Source organism: Jaculus jaculus, chromosome 11 (assembly GCF_020740685.1).
Source record: "Jaculus jaculus isolate mJacJac1 chromosome 11, mJacJac1.mat.Y.cur, whole genome shotgun sequence".
Classification (NCBI taxonomy): Eukaryota; Metazoa; Chordata; class Mammalia; order Rodentia; family Dipodidae; genus Jaculus; species Jaculus jaculus.
In genome coordinates this window covers 82,964,867-82,983,228 of record NC_059112.1, presented here as the reverse complement: position 1 = coordinate 82,983,228, position 18,362 = coordinate 82,964,867, and the positions used below count along the sequence as shown (strand labels likewise).

The 18,362-nt window shown below is 45.8% G+C and overlaps 2 protein-coding genes across 2 annotated transcripts in view; one reads left to right on the top strand and one right to left on the bottom strand.

The window, feature by feature from the left end:
* Fndc3b (fibronectin type III domain containing 3B) overlaps positions 1-8,262 on the bottom strand; it is a 383,188-nt gene extending 374,926 nt beyond the window's left edge. Inside the window, exon 1 of the mRNA XM_045161235.1 lies at positions 8,168-8,262. The gene's annotated coding sequence lies outside the window, so the exon portion shown is untranslated. The remainder of the gene's footprint in view (positions 1-8,167) is intronic.
* The window catches only part of LOC123464422 (basic proline-rich protein-like), a 195,545-nt gene that overhangs the window by 16,899 nt on the left and 160,284 nt on the right, over positions 1-18,362 (top strand). Inside the window, exons 2-4 of the mRNA XM_045161278.1 lie at positions 6,830-7,231; positions 7,349-8,312; positions 8,845-8,973. Coding sequence (XP_045017213.1) covers positions 6,830-7,231; positions 7,349-8,312; positions 8,845-8,973 — 1,495 coding nt within the window. The remainder of the gene's footprint in view (positions 1-6,829; positions 7,232-7,348; positions 8,313-8,844; positions 8,974-18,362) is intronic.

Sequence of the window (18,362 nt, the reverse complement as noted above, 5' to 3'; positions counted from 1 at the left end):
TTGTTTCCTGGGGTTTTAGAATCATCAATTATTTTTCAAACATAGTACCTTTGTTGGTGCATACCAGACAACTATTTTCAACATAAAGTTTTTTATACTTCTAAGTGGCTATCATATCAATTTAGCTTAAGCCCATTTTTCCAACTTTATAAGAATCTCCTTCAAGGGCTGAGAACAAGGTTGTACGTTGAATTCTTCCAACATGATTTAGATGCTTAAACCGGGGATGTGGCTCAGTTGGTAAAGTGCTTGCCTAGCATGCACAAGGCCCAGGGTTCAATCCCCAGCACCACATAAGACAGACACAGTGGTACATGCCTGTAGTCCCAGCACTCCAGAGGTGGAGGCAGGAGAATAATAAATTTCAATTCATCCTTGGCTGCATAGGGAGTTTGCAGATAGCCTTAAACATATGAGACTCTGTTTAAAAATATATATAATAAAGCTAATATAAATTTAATTTCAAACACCTAGAAGATGCTCCAATTTTGCTATTTCTCCAACTTTAGAAAGGTGCAAGAAACTGGTCAAGAAGTTTGGTGGTCGACACTGTTCTATTTACATTCCAAAAATCTGAGCAAAACACCTCTGCATGTGAATTGAAAATAATTGCATACCTCTGCCTAAAAAAAAAGAGAGAGAGAAAGAAAAAGAACAGAAGGAATATTCTACTAACCAAGTACCCAGTCTAGATGTAAATAAATGACTTCTGTGTCAATAAGGTATGAAAGGAAATTACACTCCCAACTCGTCATTTATACAAGAGACATTTTAAAACGCTAACAGTAAAACCCCAACTCAAGTTACCTTTAGTTCAACAGCAACTCATAAAAATCCCCTCAAAGACACACACATTTCACTTTTTTCAAACTGACAAGGAGGTTTAATGATACACAGGAATGAGACATATCCCGACAGTATGGCCGAGGACATCAGAACTTACAGGATGCAGAACATGCCTGTCTCAACTAAGGGCAAAGGAAGAGGCTCAAAGCCTGGGCTGCTTCCACACTGAGAAACATCCCCACTGGCGGGAGGCTGGGCACTGCATCTTATAGCAGGCCAAGTGGTAGATTTTGTTGTTGTTGTTTTATTGGGAGGGGGGCAGGGGTAAAGTACTTTTAAATTTTTATTATTGTGTGTAGGGAACGCACATGTGCTATGGCTTTTATGTGGAGGCCAGCGGACAACCGTAGGGTGTTGGTCCTCTCTTTCCACCTTTCTTTGAGCCAAGGTCTCTCTTTTCTTTGCTGCTGCGTCTTAGCCTGTGAGCTTCACCGTTCTCCTGGCTCTGCCTCCCATGATGGCAGGTGTGCTGGGATCATAGATACATGTGCCACTTTGCATCTGGCTTTCAAAATCTCCTGCCCTCCATTCCTCCAACCCACCTCTACGTTATCTTTGGTCTCTAAGGATGGATCCTTCAGACTAAATCTGTACCACTCAAACTGTCCCCTCGGCCAGCCATGACTGCAGACTGGCTTCCTCTTGGCTGTACCTTGGAAAGGACTCAGGTTCAATCAAGTGCTCCAAGATGGACCTGTGCTTGACTTCAACAAAATGGAAGAGCTCCTGATTCAAGAATCCCCAGCTCTTCAAAACATACCACAGGCTGGGCAGATGGTTCAGGCATTAAAGCGCTTACCTAATAAGCACGAGGACCTAAGCTGGAGTCCCAGAACCCACATAAAATGCCAGGCATGGCAATGTGTACATGTAATCCCATGTCTTTGGCCAACGAGTCTGTCTCAAATGAGGCAGAGTATGCACCTGAGGATAACTCCCAGGGTTACGTGCACCCACACACATATGAACATACACACACCCGTGTGCTTATGAGCATTTTGTTAATGGCTCTTCTACCTCACACTTGCATTCTCAACAGCCGAGGGGAACACGGGTTTACCTGCAAGTAGTGGTACAGGGTAGAACTTTCTGGTTTCACTACAGTGACCTCATTTAGTGTGAAGGAAAGTAACTGTAATGCCCATGGAAAGGCCAGTAGACTGCACAGAGCCCTGCGCTGACGACTCTGACTCTTCCATCCCCAGCTGCAAATGCTGAAAGCTCATCCAAAAGGCTGAGATAGCACCAAGGACTAAAGCCGTATGCTTCTGTCATGCGCCACCGGGAAGTCCTAACAGGGACTGCACTGTCCCACTCCATCTCAACATGGACCCTGAAACAAGCCCCACTCCCAAAGAACCCGGAGATAGGATGCTTAAGTTTTCAGTCACCACTAACTGGCTACTTCATTAGGAATGGGGAGAAAATAAAATAGGCAATCCAGAGCTTGAAGTTGGAGGATGGGAATGGGGTGAGGTGGGGTAGAGGGGAAGAAATCATTTTTCAAACTGGCCCATCACAATTCTGACATCACTGAAAACATGCAAATTCCATCGTGCCAGCTCCATCTGAAACTGGGCAATAATAAAACTATTGAGTTTATGTAAGCGTTGCCAAACACATTTCAATACACAAGCTAAACTCTGTGAGTGACAGTCATTTATAAAGTTATGATTTCTCCTTGTGTTAATATAAGGAGGCTTAGGTAAAGACAAGTTCAAAGGCTTACAAGGGACAGGCTGGTAAAAAGTGAAGTTACCCATTGATAAATGAGATTTCTGACACCAAAATGATGCTCATATGTGACCCTCAGCTTGTGCCCATCATTCAACATCTTTTAAGACTGTAGTAAGTCTCTTATTTGTATTAATCACCCCAATGGCCTACAAACTGAGCGACATAGTATAGGTTAAATTTGGTTTCCATATTTGGCACACTCACTAGGACATGATAATTCTATTTATAACACAGTTCTTACCCTGGTTCTTTGAAAATAGTGCAACACTCTTCAGAGTCAGGAATGGGTGCAACTGTCTAAATTACCTGATGCCTTCCTTGTAGTTGAATTTACAAAGAACTAGGAGCAATCAATGTATGTAATGAAAACACAGCCAAGTAAAAGCTGATTCATTCATGTCTGTCAGGATCATATGATGTCCTAGAGTCATGACTATTGAAGAGGACAGTAGATGCCAGTATCTTTATACTGGATGTGGGGGTTGCCTCTCAAAAATCCTAATACAAAGGGCTGAGAAGATGGCTCGTTCAATAAAGTATGTGCCACTCAAGCAAAGAACCTGAGTTAGGATTTCAGCACCCATGTAAAATGCTGTAGGTGGTGACTGACACACACCTGTGATTCCAGTGCTGGGGTGGTTTCCTGACTAGCTGCTCCAGCCAAATCGGTGAGCTCTGGACTCAGCAAGGGACCCTGTCTCAAAACCTAAGTTAGAAAGCAACTGAGGAGGACAGCATCATCAACATCAAGCCTCTGCGCACACACACATACACACACACACGCACACACATCACACAGACACAAACACACACACAAAAGAGATAATCATTTGTCTTTTCCCAAAGATAGTGCCCTTCCCCCACAAAGGGTTTAAATTATGGAATATTTATGGACCAAATCCAATCCAGATAAATGAATGCTTACTGTATGTAATGAGTTGGAACTTTCACTATTTTGCACAACATCAGAAAGTTGCTAAAATTCTTTTTGCCAAGTGAAACTACAAAAATGTAACAGATTTAAATTAAATCCTCTTGCAATTTTAACCCAGCACACATTCCTCCTAATTCATGAATGAATCTAGAGTTTAATATTTGAATTTTGTATTTGGATAGTAAAATTAAATGCTGTGGAATTCTCCAGCTACATTAGGGAAAATGCAGGACACTTTGTCTCATACTTATGAAGTGATTTGCAAAGAACAAGGCAGTGTGTAGGTGAACAGGAAGCTTTGTTGGCTCTGGTTTTTCCAACCTTATTAGTGATCAAAAGATCTTGCCTCCTAGTTATATCAACTTCTTTGTAACTCTTGTTTGTTCACCTAAAGCTTACTACATGCAGCCCAGGCTGGCCTTGAATTCGTGACTAGGTTTTCAGCAATTCCTATATACAATTATTTCCACTAAATAAGATAATGTCCACTTAATGTTCTGTCTATTGTTTTTTTAACTATGACATGTAAGCAGTTAAAAATAATAACGGGCAGGGTGGAGGGATGGTACAACAGTTAAGGCGTTTGCCTGCAAAGCCAAAGGACCCAGGTTAGATTCCCCAGGACCCACTCTAGCCAGATATGCAAGAGGGTACATGTGTCTGGAGTTTGTCTGCAATGGCTGGAGGCCCTGGTGCTCCCATTCTCCCTCTATCTCTCTCTCTCAACTCCTTCTCTGTCAAATAAATTAATACATAAAAATAAAATATAAAATAATAATAATAACAGGGCTGGGAAGATGGTCCAGTGAGTAAAAGTGCTTGTTCTGCAAGCATGATGGCCTGAGTTCAGGTCTCCAGCTCCCACGTAAAGGCGGAAGTGGTAGCCAGCATTTGTAATCCTGCTATGGAGAGATGGGAAGAAACAGAAGAATCGATAAACTTGTGGCTTACACACTAATGAGCAACAGAGACACTGTCTCAAACAAGGGGGAAGGCGAGGCCTGACCCCCCCCCTCCGCAACTGTCCCAACTCTCCTATTTACACATGCACACACCGTATAGACACGGATTTTTTTTTTTTTTTTAGTTAATAATAGTGTACTTATTTTCTCCATTCTTCCTGTGAAAGCAAATCAAGGTACAGCTAGCCCGCCTTTAAATTCCATTTAAGGGGTGAATCTAAATGATCTGGCAGTGAGGAGCTAAGAGACTCAAAAAAGCAACTCAACCCAGCTAAACCTCAGTGGATTTGGGAGTCAGAAAGCTGCATGTCGCAATGACCAGCATGGAGACCAATGGCCATTAGCAGAGATCTAAGAGATCTCTTACCAGCCACATTTCTCACACACGGGTGCCTCCCGACTGTCAAACTGAGCAGCACAGACTCATTTCCATCCCTGAAGAAATTCTACTGGACACTGGGAAAAAGCACTAGGAGCTGTGGGATCTTATGCAAGTTATTTCAATTCAATTCTGTGAAATTTAGGTGCCCTCGCTTATAAATTATACATTTCATATCACTTAAATTGAAAGCCTATATGAGATAACATATAGAAGGCGCAAAAGATTGTACATAATCCAGATTAAGAAAACCTGGTGAAGGCTGGCAAGATGGCTCAGCAGTTAAGGCACTTACCTGCAAGGCCTAACCACCTCAGTTCAATTCCCCCATACCCACATAAAGCAAGATGCACAAAATGGTGCACATATATGGAGTTCCTTTGCAGTCCTAAAGCCTTGAGGTACCCATTCTCTCTGCCTGTATTTCTTCTCCAATAAAAACATTTTTTAAAAGACAGAAAACCTAATGCCTTAGTACAATCCTACACCAGGGAGGTTGTCACACATCCGAAATGCCAGCATTCAAGAAGCTGAAGCAAGAGGATCACTGTGGGTTGGAGGCTGTCTGGGCTGCTTAGTGCATTCTAGGACAGCCAGATTACAGAATGAGACCTTGTCTCAAAGTAATTAAAAAATATAACCATAACCGTATACTGGAGTTTGGTCTATGACAATGACCTGAGGTCACCTCCTCTCCACAAGCCTCATTTTCCTAAGGAGAAAAGTGAAAGAAGTCCCTGTGACCTTCTAAAGACACTACCAAGTGCTACCAATTTCAGGTGCCCGGCAGAAGGGGGACAAACGCCCAGGGAGTAAACAACCAGCTAGGTTCCTGGAGGTCCTAAGGGATCCCCAGCATTTCCTCAGAAGCTCTCCAGTGCAGCCCATGCTCTGATGTGAGCTATTTATAAAGTCTGTCTAAAAGATTACCGAAATATCTTTCTGAAATTGTGTCTATTGTAGTTAGAAATCACCAGCCCCAATTCCATGAGATCTTGAAGGTTCTACCCTTACAGTAGCTTGTCTATTAAAAGCATTGAAACCAAAACACTCTAAAAGCACGTGTGAGTTTTAAAAGTTTAATAATGACAGCCTCTTTATTTTTACCATTACCAGCTATGCCTCATTTGTAGACAGCCAGTAAGTGCTTCTTCTCTGGTATTTCAACAAAATGAGATTTGTACCCGGATGGTTGAGGTCTCAGTGAAAGGCCAGAGACATGCCCAGAGATTTTACCCACTTTAACAGCTGCTGCCAAGGAGTGAAGAAATTTATTGAATCCAGTCAGTCAGCCTTCAATAAGGGGAAACACCAAGTGTCCCCACAAAAGTCACATAACCAGGACAGGGCCCACTATTGGCTGTGGGGCACTGCCCAGGTCCCAGGGATCCCAACACTCCAGAACAGAAAGTTGTGCAATTTTGTTCAAGGCCTGAAGGCTTAAATACACACATGTACGTATTATTCCAGACCAGATTCCATTTCTTCCGGGTCTGTCTGCTCCTGCTGACTCTCTGCCCACACCACAGGGCCTCCCTCCCCTTTCCCAATGCCACACCTCTGGCCACATTTAGCAAAAAGGGAAAAGTGCATATTCCCCCTCCCTTAGCTTTCTGTAGCAAGGCCTGGAAGCTGGAGGAAACTCAAATCAAATTAGCTGCACATTAAAAAATAAACAGACGAGCAATCAGGGGTGCCCACCCAACAAAAGACCTCACCCGTTCCAAAATATGATTAAGCCTGGGAGGGAAGAGGGGGAGGAGGAAGAGACTAGAAAGCAACAGGGATGGAGAGATAAACGTGTGCATTTTTGGCCCCAGCGTCAGCCCATCGCGGCCAAATTCTACATTTTGTTTAAAGAAAATGCTTGGGCTGGAGAGAAAAGAAAATAAAAAGTTGTAACTTTTAAGGAAGTCTGCAATCGGGCTCTGTCTGGATTAAAATGCCAGCGCTTTCCTTCGTCTGGGACAGGAGGGTGGGAGTGGAGATACGAAAACCTCCAACCCCAACCGCGCACTTCAGCGCGGCGCCCCGCCAACGGCGCCGCCCGGCGGCCCAGCCCGGTCTCCCGGGACGCCGCCGCCGCCACCACCACCACCGGGCTCCCGGGGTTCCCGCGGGGCGCGCGCTCCGACGCTGGAGCGACCCGGCGGGCACGGCCCCGAGCCTCCGCTTCCCCATGCCCGGAGTGACAGGCCCTCCCCACGCCGACCCGCCACGGACACCAGACGGTCCTCGCGGTCCCGATCCACCCGCCCGATCCACCCGGCCGCCTCGGGGTACGGATTCCTTCCTACCACCCGCCCGCCCGGCCCACCCCACGACCGGGGCGTCCCTGGACTGACCGACCGGAGCTGCGCTCGGCGCGCGCGCGTACACACACATGCACACACACACACACACACACACACACACACACACACACACACACACGCATGCACGCACCGGGTCGCCCGCCGCTTCCCGCCGCGCCCCGCTCCCCCGCCCCAGCTTCCAAAGCCGCCAGGCTCGCCAAGTCCGGCCTCGGCCGCCGGTTCCCGCCCCCAGCCCGGGGAAGGGGGAGAGCGAGCCGAGAGCGAGCGAGCAAGAGCCCGGGGGGCAGGACGGGGAGGGAGGACGTGGCGCGCGGAGGTGGCCAGCGGCGGGCGGGCGGGCGGGGAGTGTCCCGGAGAGAGGCCCGGGCTGGGGGCCAGAGGAGGACCGGCCGCTGGGGTCCCGGACCCTCCCCGAGCGCATCCATCCCCCGGGTCGCAAGTCCCCCTGCAGGGTGTCCCCCCCCAACCCCCGCCACCCAGGCGCAGAGGCGACGGGGCTCCCGGTCCCGCGGCGCCCGCCCTCCGCCCTCCCTCCACCATATGGAAATCTACAGCCTCCCAAAGTGACACGTCGAAGATTCCTCGGCCTGGCCGCCCGCCCGCCCTCCCCTCCGCCCGGGCCGCGTTCCTGCCGCGGCGACTGCGGGCGGGGGAGCGGATTCCACCGAGCCATCGGCCGGGGAGGAGGGGGAGCGGCGATGCCCCGCATCTACTAACCAAACCACCCCCTCTTTTTTTCCCCCTTTCCCCAACGCCGGGGCTGAGAGACGTGGGTGTTGGACCAGGACGGGCAGGGCAGCCCGGTTCCCCCAAACCCGGGAGTCCTGGGGACCCGAGCGAGCTCCGGGCGCTCCGCCACTCTGGGCGCCAAGTTTTCCCGGAGCTGCCGGGAGCGCTCCCCGGGGCCAGGAGCGCACTCGGGCGGACTCGGCGTCCGGCCCATCGGATCGCGGGGCGCGTCCCTTCCCCAACGCCCCGTTCCCGCACTCCTCACCTCTTCCCGGGCACAAACTGGGGGGTGGGGAGGGGCTCCCGACGCCCGCACTCCGGGTCGCCCACACCGTCCCGGCCGGCGGCCCGCAGGATCCCCGCCGCCGCCTGCGCCGCTCCCGCCCGCGCCGCTCTCCTCCGCCTCCTCCGCCTCCTCCTCCTCCTACTCCTCCGGCCGCCGCCGCCGCCGCTCAAATAACTACCAGGAGGGTTTGATGGGGGATTCCGCCATGTCAATGATGTCGGGACCACATGGGGATTCGGGGCCCGCCCACTGCCGTAAACCTCCGAATAGAGCCGCTTCGACAATCTCAAACTCAGCTTGCTCAAGGCCACTGTGGGAGCCTGGTTCGTCCCCCACCCCACACCACCGCCCCAACCCCAAGGCCTGGCCTAGCAGCATTGAAACTCCTTTGGAACTAGCTAACCTTGAACAGGCTGCTGGCCAAAACATCACCAAAAATGCAATATTTGCTCAGTAATCGGCTAAGCTGACTTGGTTTTTTTTCCCCCTTAACAAACATATTTCCTTTTTTTCAGTTGGTGACACTCCCCCCACCCCGCAGCACTTTTGAGTACTTTCGCACTCCCTCAAGCTTCCCACAGCATTCTGTTCAAGCGGCTCACAAAACAGTGGGCAAATTTTGATCCCAACGTTTAAATGTCGATGTCCCCTTTCAGTAACCAATAAGTATCATTATGTGATGATGCCATCTTGCTTTCCACCTGTATTTGTCAAACATGGCGTGGTTCCAGAAGCACAGGCTGACTCTAGCTGTCGAGCCTGTGCGGATTCAATGAAAAAGGAATGTATTCCTGTCACACAGGCCCCCTGAGGTTAGGCGACTGGTGGTATCCCTCAAGTTACCAAGGGGGTACTCTAGTACCAGAACAGAACTGAAGTTCGCAGGAATACTCTAGTACCAGAACAGAACAGAAGTTCGCAGGAATATTCATGAGCACTCAAACACTCCAAATAGCTCCACGCACATTCAACTATCCAACTACAAAGTTTACTCAGTAATGACCAAAGACCACATGCCATCCTCACTGACTGTGAACATAACAGTCAATAACACTGTTTAAACCCAAGAGACCACGTGAGTCCTAAGAACTGGCTTTGTTGGAGGCTGAGGAGGCAGCTGGGCTGGGGTGGCAAGAGGGAGCCTGGCATGGTGGCTTGCCTTCTCAGGGATGGGGAAGCCCCAGCAGGAGGTTCCTTGGGGCTTACTGGCCAGCAGTGGACACACGGGAACACATATGCATGCATACGTGAGGAAATGGCTTCGTTTTCCATTTGGAATTTGCAATTCCTTTTGGATGATAGTTCCATGCAAAAGGACCCCTCTCTTCTTAGTGGCTCCTTCCCTGCTGCTGTCCCCAAAGGGGCTCCTGATACCATCTACCACAGACACCATTCTAATCCCAGATCAGAGCCCTAAATGGGAAGGGAAAGTTGGTTAGAAGCAGAGTTCCCCAGTGTCCACAAACACAAAGACATCCCATTTGGGCCCAATGTCCTCTCCAGTCCCAGTATACATACCCTTTAGGCTTGTTGAATATATTGACTATAAAGTATGAGGGAGAATTTCAATGACTAGGTAAATGGGCCAACTTCAGAGAGAAAAAGGTTAAATCCAGGGGTCAAAGGTCAAGCTCAGCAAAGAAGACTAGAGGAGACAAGAAAAATTCAGAGGACAGACATATTTGTGACCATTCCAATAGATTGGGGCACTTTTTATAAAGAAGAATACATGTAGCCAGGCATGGTGGCACATTCCTATAATCCTGGCACTCAGAAGGCCAAGAAAAGATCACCAGGTCAAGGCCAGACTGAAATACAAGGGGAACCCTGTCTCCAATCCCACCTCCCCAAAAGAATTAATGTATACAAAATACTTTATAACCTACAATTTGTGCTCGTATATGTGATCTCAGTGTTATCAGCCATCTTCTTGTACCTAACACTTCACAACAGTTTTGGCATAGAAAGGAAACACAGCAAATGTTTGCAAATGATAGGAAGTATAGTGTACACAGGAAAAAGCAATGGATATGATAGCCAGACAGAAGTGATTAAAGCTCTCTGAGCCTAAACTGGCTTATTAAATCACCCTTCTGCTAAAAGGGTGATGATTAAGATCTCAAACACTAGATAACAAAATATTAATTCCTCCTTGAATGAATGAATGAAGACGCATTTCCTAGAGGGACTCATAAGACAGAAAATCAGAAGCTTCAAAGTAAAAGAGAAGACTTTGTGACTGAGGGCTCTGGACTACTGGGGGGCTTAAAATTGTGGGATTACTGAGGCATGAAGCAATTGAAATAGGTTTCAAGGTTGATTGTTTTCACAGCAGGATGTGGAACAAAGCTCATGTCAGAAAGGCATAATGGGAACCTAGTTTGAAAATGGTGAAGACTGGAGCCTTGTCGCTGGAAATGGAAAGAAGGTCCGCAACCCAAAGGAAGGAGATCTACCACCTGACATTGACAATCCAAGGTACCTGCTGCCCTCTGTCCTCCTTTACAAAACACTAGTCTCCAGAGACCTTTTCCTCCCAAGAGTCAAAGTCCAAAAATCATCAGTTGATGAATGAAAATACCTTGAAGAAGTTAAGATCCATCACAAAACATAGAGGCTATAAGCCTTTCTATCACCCATGGAAAGTAGGCTAAATCTCACAGAGGAAAGGGATTCAAAGTGGTCCATCCTCATCTCAAGTAATTTATAATGTAACAAAAGAAATGCAACACCAAACTGAGAGGAAACATCAGGAAACCTCGAGGCTTTGAAAAGTTTCAAGCCATTAAGCCTGAGAACACGGCACAGCCTGCAGTGTTTGGTTGGGCTTCTTCCATCGATGGTGGTGAGTGTGTGTACCCAGCATCCGCCAGCCCCAGCTGTGGCTCCTTCTCAGCATCCTTCCTCCTGGGCTAACTGAGGTTGCCACACAGCAGGTTCAGGCTTGCCTCTAATCTTAAAACCCAATCTTCACCTTCGAAAGCATTAACTCTTCAAATCTCCTACTTATTCTAATGTCCAGGGCCAAATCTGATACCAGCTTCTGTACGAACACTGACAAAAAGCCAATTAATCCTTTCCTTTCTGATGAGCATTCAGAATTTACTAGAATACTATCTCAAGGGCAGCCAGTTCGGTCAATAATGCAATCTAAGAACAACAGGGCAACTTCAATGAAATGCATACCTCCAAAACAATTTAACTACTCAAAGGTGGGTCCACCTTTTTTTCTATTGTTCCAAGCAAGACAAGGACAAATTTTGGCCAAACATTAAAAAAAAAAAAATTACAGAAAGAAGAAACAAACCATCTACAACAAGGAGATCTGAAAATAAATAAATACCAAAAATAAATAAATAAGAGCTGGACATGGTGGTGCATGCCTTTAATCCCAGGACTTGGGATCCAGAGGTAGGAGGCTTACCATGAGTTCAAGGCCACCCTGAGACCACATAGTGAATTCCAGGTCAGCCTGGGCTAGAGAGAAACACTATCTTGGGGGGGGGGGGCTGGAGATCTACCCCCACAGTTATCAGAATGATTAAGGTAGATGCTAAAAGACTCTTCAGCTCATGATTGCAGGCCCAAGGTTGATAGACTCCTATTCTGCTCCCAAAGCTCAACTTTTGCTCCCATGTCCAGGAGAGCTGAGCACTCAGCCTCAAGATGGAAGACCACAGGAAAGTCAAAGCCCTTCTTGCCAAGGCCGCCCGTACCAGCACTCCACTTTAAGGGCTGGAGAGATAGCTCAGTGGTTAAGGCGTTTGCCTGCAAAGCCAAAGGACCTAGGTTCAATTTCCCTAGTACCCACATAAACCAAATGCACAAAGTAGCGCACTCATCTGGAGTTTGTTTGCAGTGGCTGGAGGCCCTAGCACACCCATTCTCTCTTCCTTATTCCCCTCCCGTACCTCTTTCTCTCTCTCACTCTCTCTCAAATGAATAAAATATTTGAAAAAAAAAAAAAAGTAGCAACAAAAACTCCAGTTTCAGACTCAGGCTTCTGAACATACCTCTTAGCAGCTTTTCCTCCAGATCCTGCCACTGGCCAGTGGAGACAGACAAAATAACAATACACTTTCAACCACACTCACCTTCCAATGGACGGTCCATAACTGCCATTGGATCCCCAAAGACTCTCTTCCCCACATAAATGTCCTTGACATAATGTAATTTTCAAGAATCTCTCACCTGAGTATCTTCTTGTTTATCACCTCAGAAATCCAGATAACCAGTCTCCATTCCTAATTCCTCAGACAGGATCAGAACCCAGCCACAAACATTGGTCCCCATTCCTACTTCAATTTGCACAGAACACTTCTAATGTGATCATCAAATTCTGTGCTGATTTTGAGTAATTTCCTTATCCTATTAACTCATGTTTTTGTGCCATGGCAGGTTGCCACATGCCTTTAAGGAAGCAGAGTTAGGAGGATTGCCATGAGTTCAAGGCCACCCTGAGACTACATAGTGAATTCCAAGGTCAGCGTGGGTTACAACGATACCCCACCCATGAAAAACCAAAGAAAAAACAAAAAGGGAATAAATGTCCAGCAGGACATCCATTATATATGCAACTGATTTAATACTAACCAATATTAACTTATTAAGTAATGTTAATGTTTAATTTTATTAAATTTAGGGGTTGGAAAGGTGGCTCAGTAGTTAAAATGCTTGCTTACAAGCCTGATGGCCCAGGTTCCATTCCCCAGTACCCACATAAATGCACATATTGGTGCAAGATTCTAAAGTTTGTTTGCAGCAGCAAGAAGTCCAGGCATGCTATCTTCCTTCTTCCCTCTTCCTCTCTACTTATAAATATATAAAAATAAATAAATAAATAAATGCCGGCATGGTGACACATGCCTTTAATCCCAGCACAATCCCAGGCAGAGGTAGGAGGATCATGGTGAGTTTGAGGCCACCCTGAGACTACATAGTGAATTTCAAGTCAGCCTGGACTACAGCAAAACCTTACCTTGAACCCCTCCTCCACCCAAAATAACTTAAAAGAGCCACTTGCTCACAGACTCTCATTTTTGTGCCTGCCCACTTTTAAATTAATTAATTCGTTTCTGTATAAGATTCATTCTCCCATATCAGCCAATTAAGACATTTTGGATTTTGGATCTATCAACAACTCTTTCTTAATGATGTGACTTTTGTAAGTATGATAGGAATGCCTTTCATGTCACTATGCAAGTCACTAACAAAATCACAAGACAAAGCCAAGGACACACATAGTAGAAACTATTTTGTGAGGCACAATTGCTTATGAAGTTAAGATTATGTCCATCACTGAATTACCAAGAACAAGCCAGTTTGGCTCTGACAATCACTTCTTCTTAGTGTCTATCGCTATTTTCATTTCGTAGAAAGATTTCTGAATGATATCTAGATATACTCCTCACTAGTATACAAAAAATAGTACCCTTTTTCCTTTTTTTGAAGTAGGGTCTTGCTATAACCCAGGCTGACACCTGGAATTAATGTTGTAGTCTCAGACTGGCCTTGAACTCACAGTGGTCCTTCCAAGTACTGACATTAAATGCATGTGCCACCACACCCAGCACCTTCTTTTTCTTTTTCATATAGCATTTTATTTTTTGTTGTTTTTTCTAGGTAGGGTTCTACGCTAGTCCAGGCTGGCCTGGAATTCACTGTGTATTCTCAGGGTGGCCTTGAACTCACAGTAATCCTCCTCCCTCTGCCTCCCTGGTGCTGGGATTAAAGGCATGCGCCACCACACCCAGCACATATAGCATTTTTTAAAACAAATTCAAAATGCCCCCAGATACATAAATATATGCAGATATATATGTCTCATTTGGGATTCTATAACCAAATGCCATATACTAAGTTGCTTAAACATCTGAAATTTGTTTCTGAAAGTCCTAGAGACTGAGAAGTCCAAGATTAAGACATTGGCAGATGCCACATAAGGTGAGGGCTAGAGTCTTGCTGTGTGCTCATAAACAAGAAGGGAGGAAATCTCATGTCACTTTTATTTTATTTTTTTTATGTTTACTTATTCACAAGAGATAGAGAGAGAGGAAGAGAATGGGCATGCTAGGGTCTCTTGCCACCACAAACAAACTCCAGATACATGTACCATTTTGTGCATCTGGCTTTACATGGGTACTAGGGAATTGAAGCCAGGGTGTCATTCTTTACAAGCAAGTGCCTTTAACCCCTGAGCAATCTCCCCATCCTTCATGTCAATTTTTAAAATATTCTATTTTTGTATTTTAGAGAGAGAGAGACAGAATGGGCATGCCAGGGCCTCTAACCACTGCAAATGAACTCCAGACACATGTGTCACCTTGTGCATCTGGCTTATGTGTGTACTGGGGAATTGAACCTGGTCCTTACCCTTTGCAGGCAAGTGCCTTAACCAGTAAGCCATCTCTCCAACCGCACTCAAATCAATTTTAAGGGCACTAACCTGATCGATGAGAGCTCCACCCAGATGAACTCATCACCTCCCTGAAGACCCTTCTCCAAATACCATAACACTGAAAGTTAGGATTCAAGCATGTGAATTGGGAGCAGGGGGAAACAAATATTTTGTTTATAATAGAGCTCTTCCCAGAGAAGTGAAGCCAAGAAATATCTTCAGTTTAAGCCATACAATGTAAGCTAAACAAACTATAATATAAAACAATTTGGTCAAGAAAAAATTCTGAGATTTGACCAGAAAACAACACATTGAAAACAATCAATTTAATTGCAGAGAATTGTTGCATTTGAAATAATCTCTCTCTTTTATAACATCACTCTAGTATTGGTCTTAGTTCTTTTTAAAAAAATTTTACTGGGCTGGAGAGATGGCTTAGCGGTTAAGCGCTTGCCTGTGAAGCCTAAGGACCCCAGTTTGAGGCTCGGTTCCCCAGGTCCCACGTTAGCCAGATGCACAAGGGGCGCACGCGTCTGGAGTTCGTTTGCAGAGGCTGGAAGCCCTGGCGTGCCCATTCTCTCTCTCCCTCTATCTGTCTTTCTCTCTGTGTCTGTTGCTCTCAAATAAATAAATAAAAAATTTAAAAAAATTATTTATTTTTCTGCAGGGGAAATGGGGAGAGGGGAGAGAGAATTGGTATGCCAGGGCCTTTAGTCACTGCAAATGAATTCCAGATGCATGAGCCACCTTGTCTATCTTGCTCCATGTGGGAACTAAGGAACTGAATTAGGGTTGTTAGGGTTTATAGACAAGTGCCTTAACCACTGAGCAATCTCTTCAGTCTAGTTATTTTTTTTAAAAAAATTATTTATTTGCAAACAGGGAGAGAGAGAATGGGTGCTCCAGGGCCTCTAGTCACTGTAAATGAACTCCAGATGCATATGCCACCATTGCATCTGGCTTAAGTGGGTGCTGGGGACTTGAGCCTAAGTCCTTAGGTTTCACAAGCAAACACCTTAACTGCTGAGCCATTTCTCCTGCCCTGGTCATAGTTCTTGGAAGCATACCTTTTAGCATTTCACATGAAATTTCTGTCCACATTAGCTATAAGTAAAACTCTTTGTTTTATCAAGCACTATTATTATAGGACTTCCTGCTCCCCTTAAAGGTGCTACAAGAACTTTCCACTTCTTTCTAGAAATTTTCTCTGAGTTTATGAGCAACTTTTTTCAGCTGTCTGAAGTCAGAGAAACAGTATAGATTGACCTAGGAATTCAGCCAGAGCACTGCTAACACCTTCCCAGTAGGCCAGCACTCCCTCTGGTAGACTTGCTGTTCCATCTATGACATACTTTGTGACAATGGTCACCAGAGAGAAAGCCCTTGGCTTCCCATATCTCATTGTCGCTGTTCATGAAATCATCAAACAAACATTTACTGAGTACCTACCATATTGTCACTTTGTGGATTGTGACGAGGGTCCACACCACTAAAGCCCTGTGCTCTTAGAGAAACAATAAGTAAGCAAATATATAACTCCACTTGAGAAAAGGACCACAAAGGAAGAGATCCAGGTGTGGAGAGAGGCAAGGAGGCAAAGGGCAAAAGGCTGCTGGGATAAGAAGGTCTCTCTGTGGAAATGATGTATAAGATGAAAATCCCTGTTGACACACCAGCTTTGTACAGAGTGCACACAGAAAGTGGTGAAGGAAGTGGTGAAGGTTTTCTGTGTGCTGAAGCCCAGGAGAACTTGGGTGTTATATATATCCTGCAAGACCAGTGACTCTCAGTTTGAGAGACAGTAATGACACTGAACTAGTGGACAGGGCCAGATGACATACAGCCTTGCAGATCAGAGTGGAGGCTAAGATAAAAAAGCCAGTATGTATTTCAGGAGAGTCACATGGTATGATTTTTTTCCCCATGAACGATGGCTCAGCCTGACAGATGGACCATGGCACAAACACCTATTATATCACATCAGCTAACAGTTGTCAGCACGGGGCTGGGAAGATGGTTCAGTGTTTAAAGGGGCTTGATGTAAAGCCTGGGTTCAATTCTCAAGCCATCTATTGCAGTCAGCTTCCCATTGCTGGGGCAAACACCCAACGAGAAACAGCTTATAGGAGGAAAGGGTTTAATTCAGGCTTACAAATTCCAGGAGAGCATCATCAATGGCAGAAGAAGCTGGCTCACTTTCATAGATGCAAGCAGAGACACCAGCAACAGTGCGCACCACAACACTGGCAGCACCAAGAGCAGCCAGAGCTCACAGTGGCTCTTAGGCTGGATTCAAGGGTCTGCCCCCAGTGACACCTCCCTAGCCCAGCTGCTGGAGAGTTACAAGGTCAATGTGAGTCTATCGAACCATCTCACCATTCATGTGAGCCATGAAAAAAGTAGCACAAGTGTCTGCTGTTCAAGAGGCCCTGACATGCACATGCATGCACACACATGCACACATGCATATGCACAAGTAAATAAAGAAGTTTTTTTTTTGAGAGACTGTTGAAGGTCTACGTTCATTCTAATTATGAATTGAGCCATCTTCAGTCCACTAGTCCCAGGGTAATGGCATTGGCATTGAAATCAGTCATCAAGACAACAAAACATGGATGAGGGATACTTTGATAGAATAGAACAGAGCTCGTTCACTTGGTATTGGAGGGAAGGAAAACATTGGGGTCAAAAAATGTGTGAAAGTCATTGTTTTCCCAATTTTCACTTGTCCTGGGAACATTCACACAAAAAATCCCCGAAGGCTAAATCTATAAAGGATAGAGTCACAATCCCAGCACTCGGGAGGCAGAGGTAGGTAGATCACCGTGAGTTCGAAGCCACTCTGAGACTACATAGTGAATTCCAGGTCAGCCTCAGCTAGAGTGAGACCCTACCTTGAAAAGCCAAAAAAAAAAAAAAAAAAAAAAAAAAAGAAAGAACAAAAGAATAGAGTCACAGGGCTGGAGAGATGGCTTAGTAGTTAAGGCGCTTGCCTGCAAAGCCAGAGGATCCTGGTTCAACTCTCCACGACCCATGTAAGCCAGATGCACAAGGGACACAGGCATCTGGAGTTCATTTACATTGGCTGAAGGCCCGGGCATGCCCTCTCTCTCTCTCTCTCTTTTTCTCTCTGCTTCTTTTTTCCCTCTTAAATAAATAAATAAATAATATATATTTTTAAAAAAGAATAGAGTCACAGCCATCATGCAGTCAGTCCACACCCCTCGGTTCAGTCCATGACTCCGTGAGTGATAATAACAGTCATGACGCACACCCCAACCCCCCCCACCATAGACACTGGAGCTCATCTAGATTCTTCTTAGCACAATTAGTTTCACAGAGGATAAGAATGTTCTGCGAGTTCGAAGAGAATCTTCCTCCCAATCTTCCAAGAGATACGTATTCAGACATTCAGCTCCAACCTTGGACCCATGTCCGCACACTAAAGAAATACTTTGGGGATAAGCAGAGAGTGTTCTCAGGGAGTTGCCACTTTCATTCCATCCTCGTTGGAATATAAACCAGTGCAATCACCCTTATCTAATGCAAAGAGCACTGGCAGACAATCCAACAAGGGACCCATTGTCATGACAACTTCACCTCTGTGGGTCTCAGACTGTATCTGATTTGTCTGTAGATATGGACACCTGATGTCATTGCCCTCTATCTTTCTTTTTTCTTTTTCTTTTTCTTTCCGCCCCCCTCCCTTTCTGAGAGCAATGAAAAGCACCTCCATTGGGATTTCAGTGCAAATTGGCTACTTCCTTTTGTTATTGT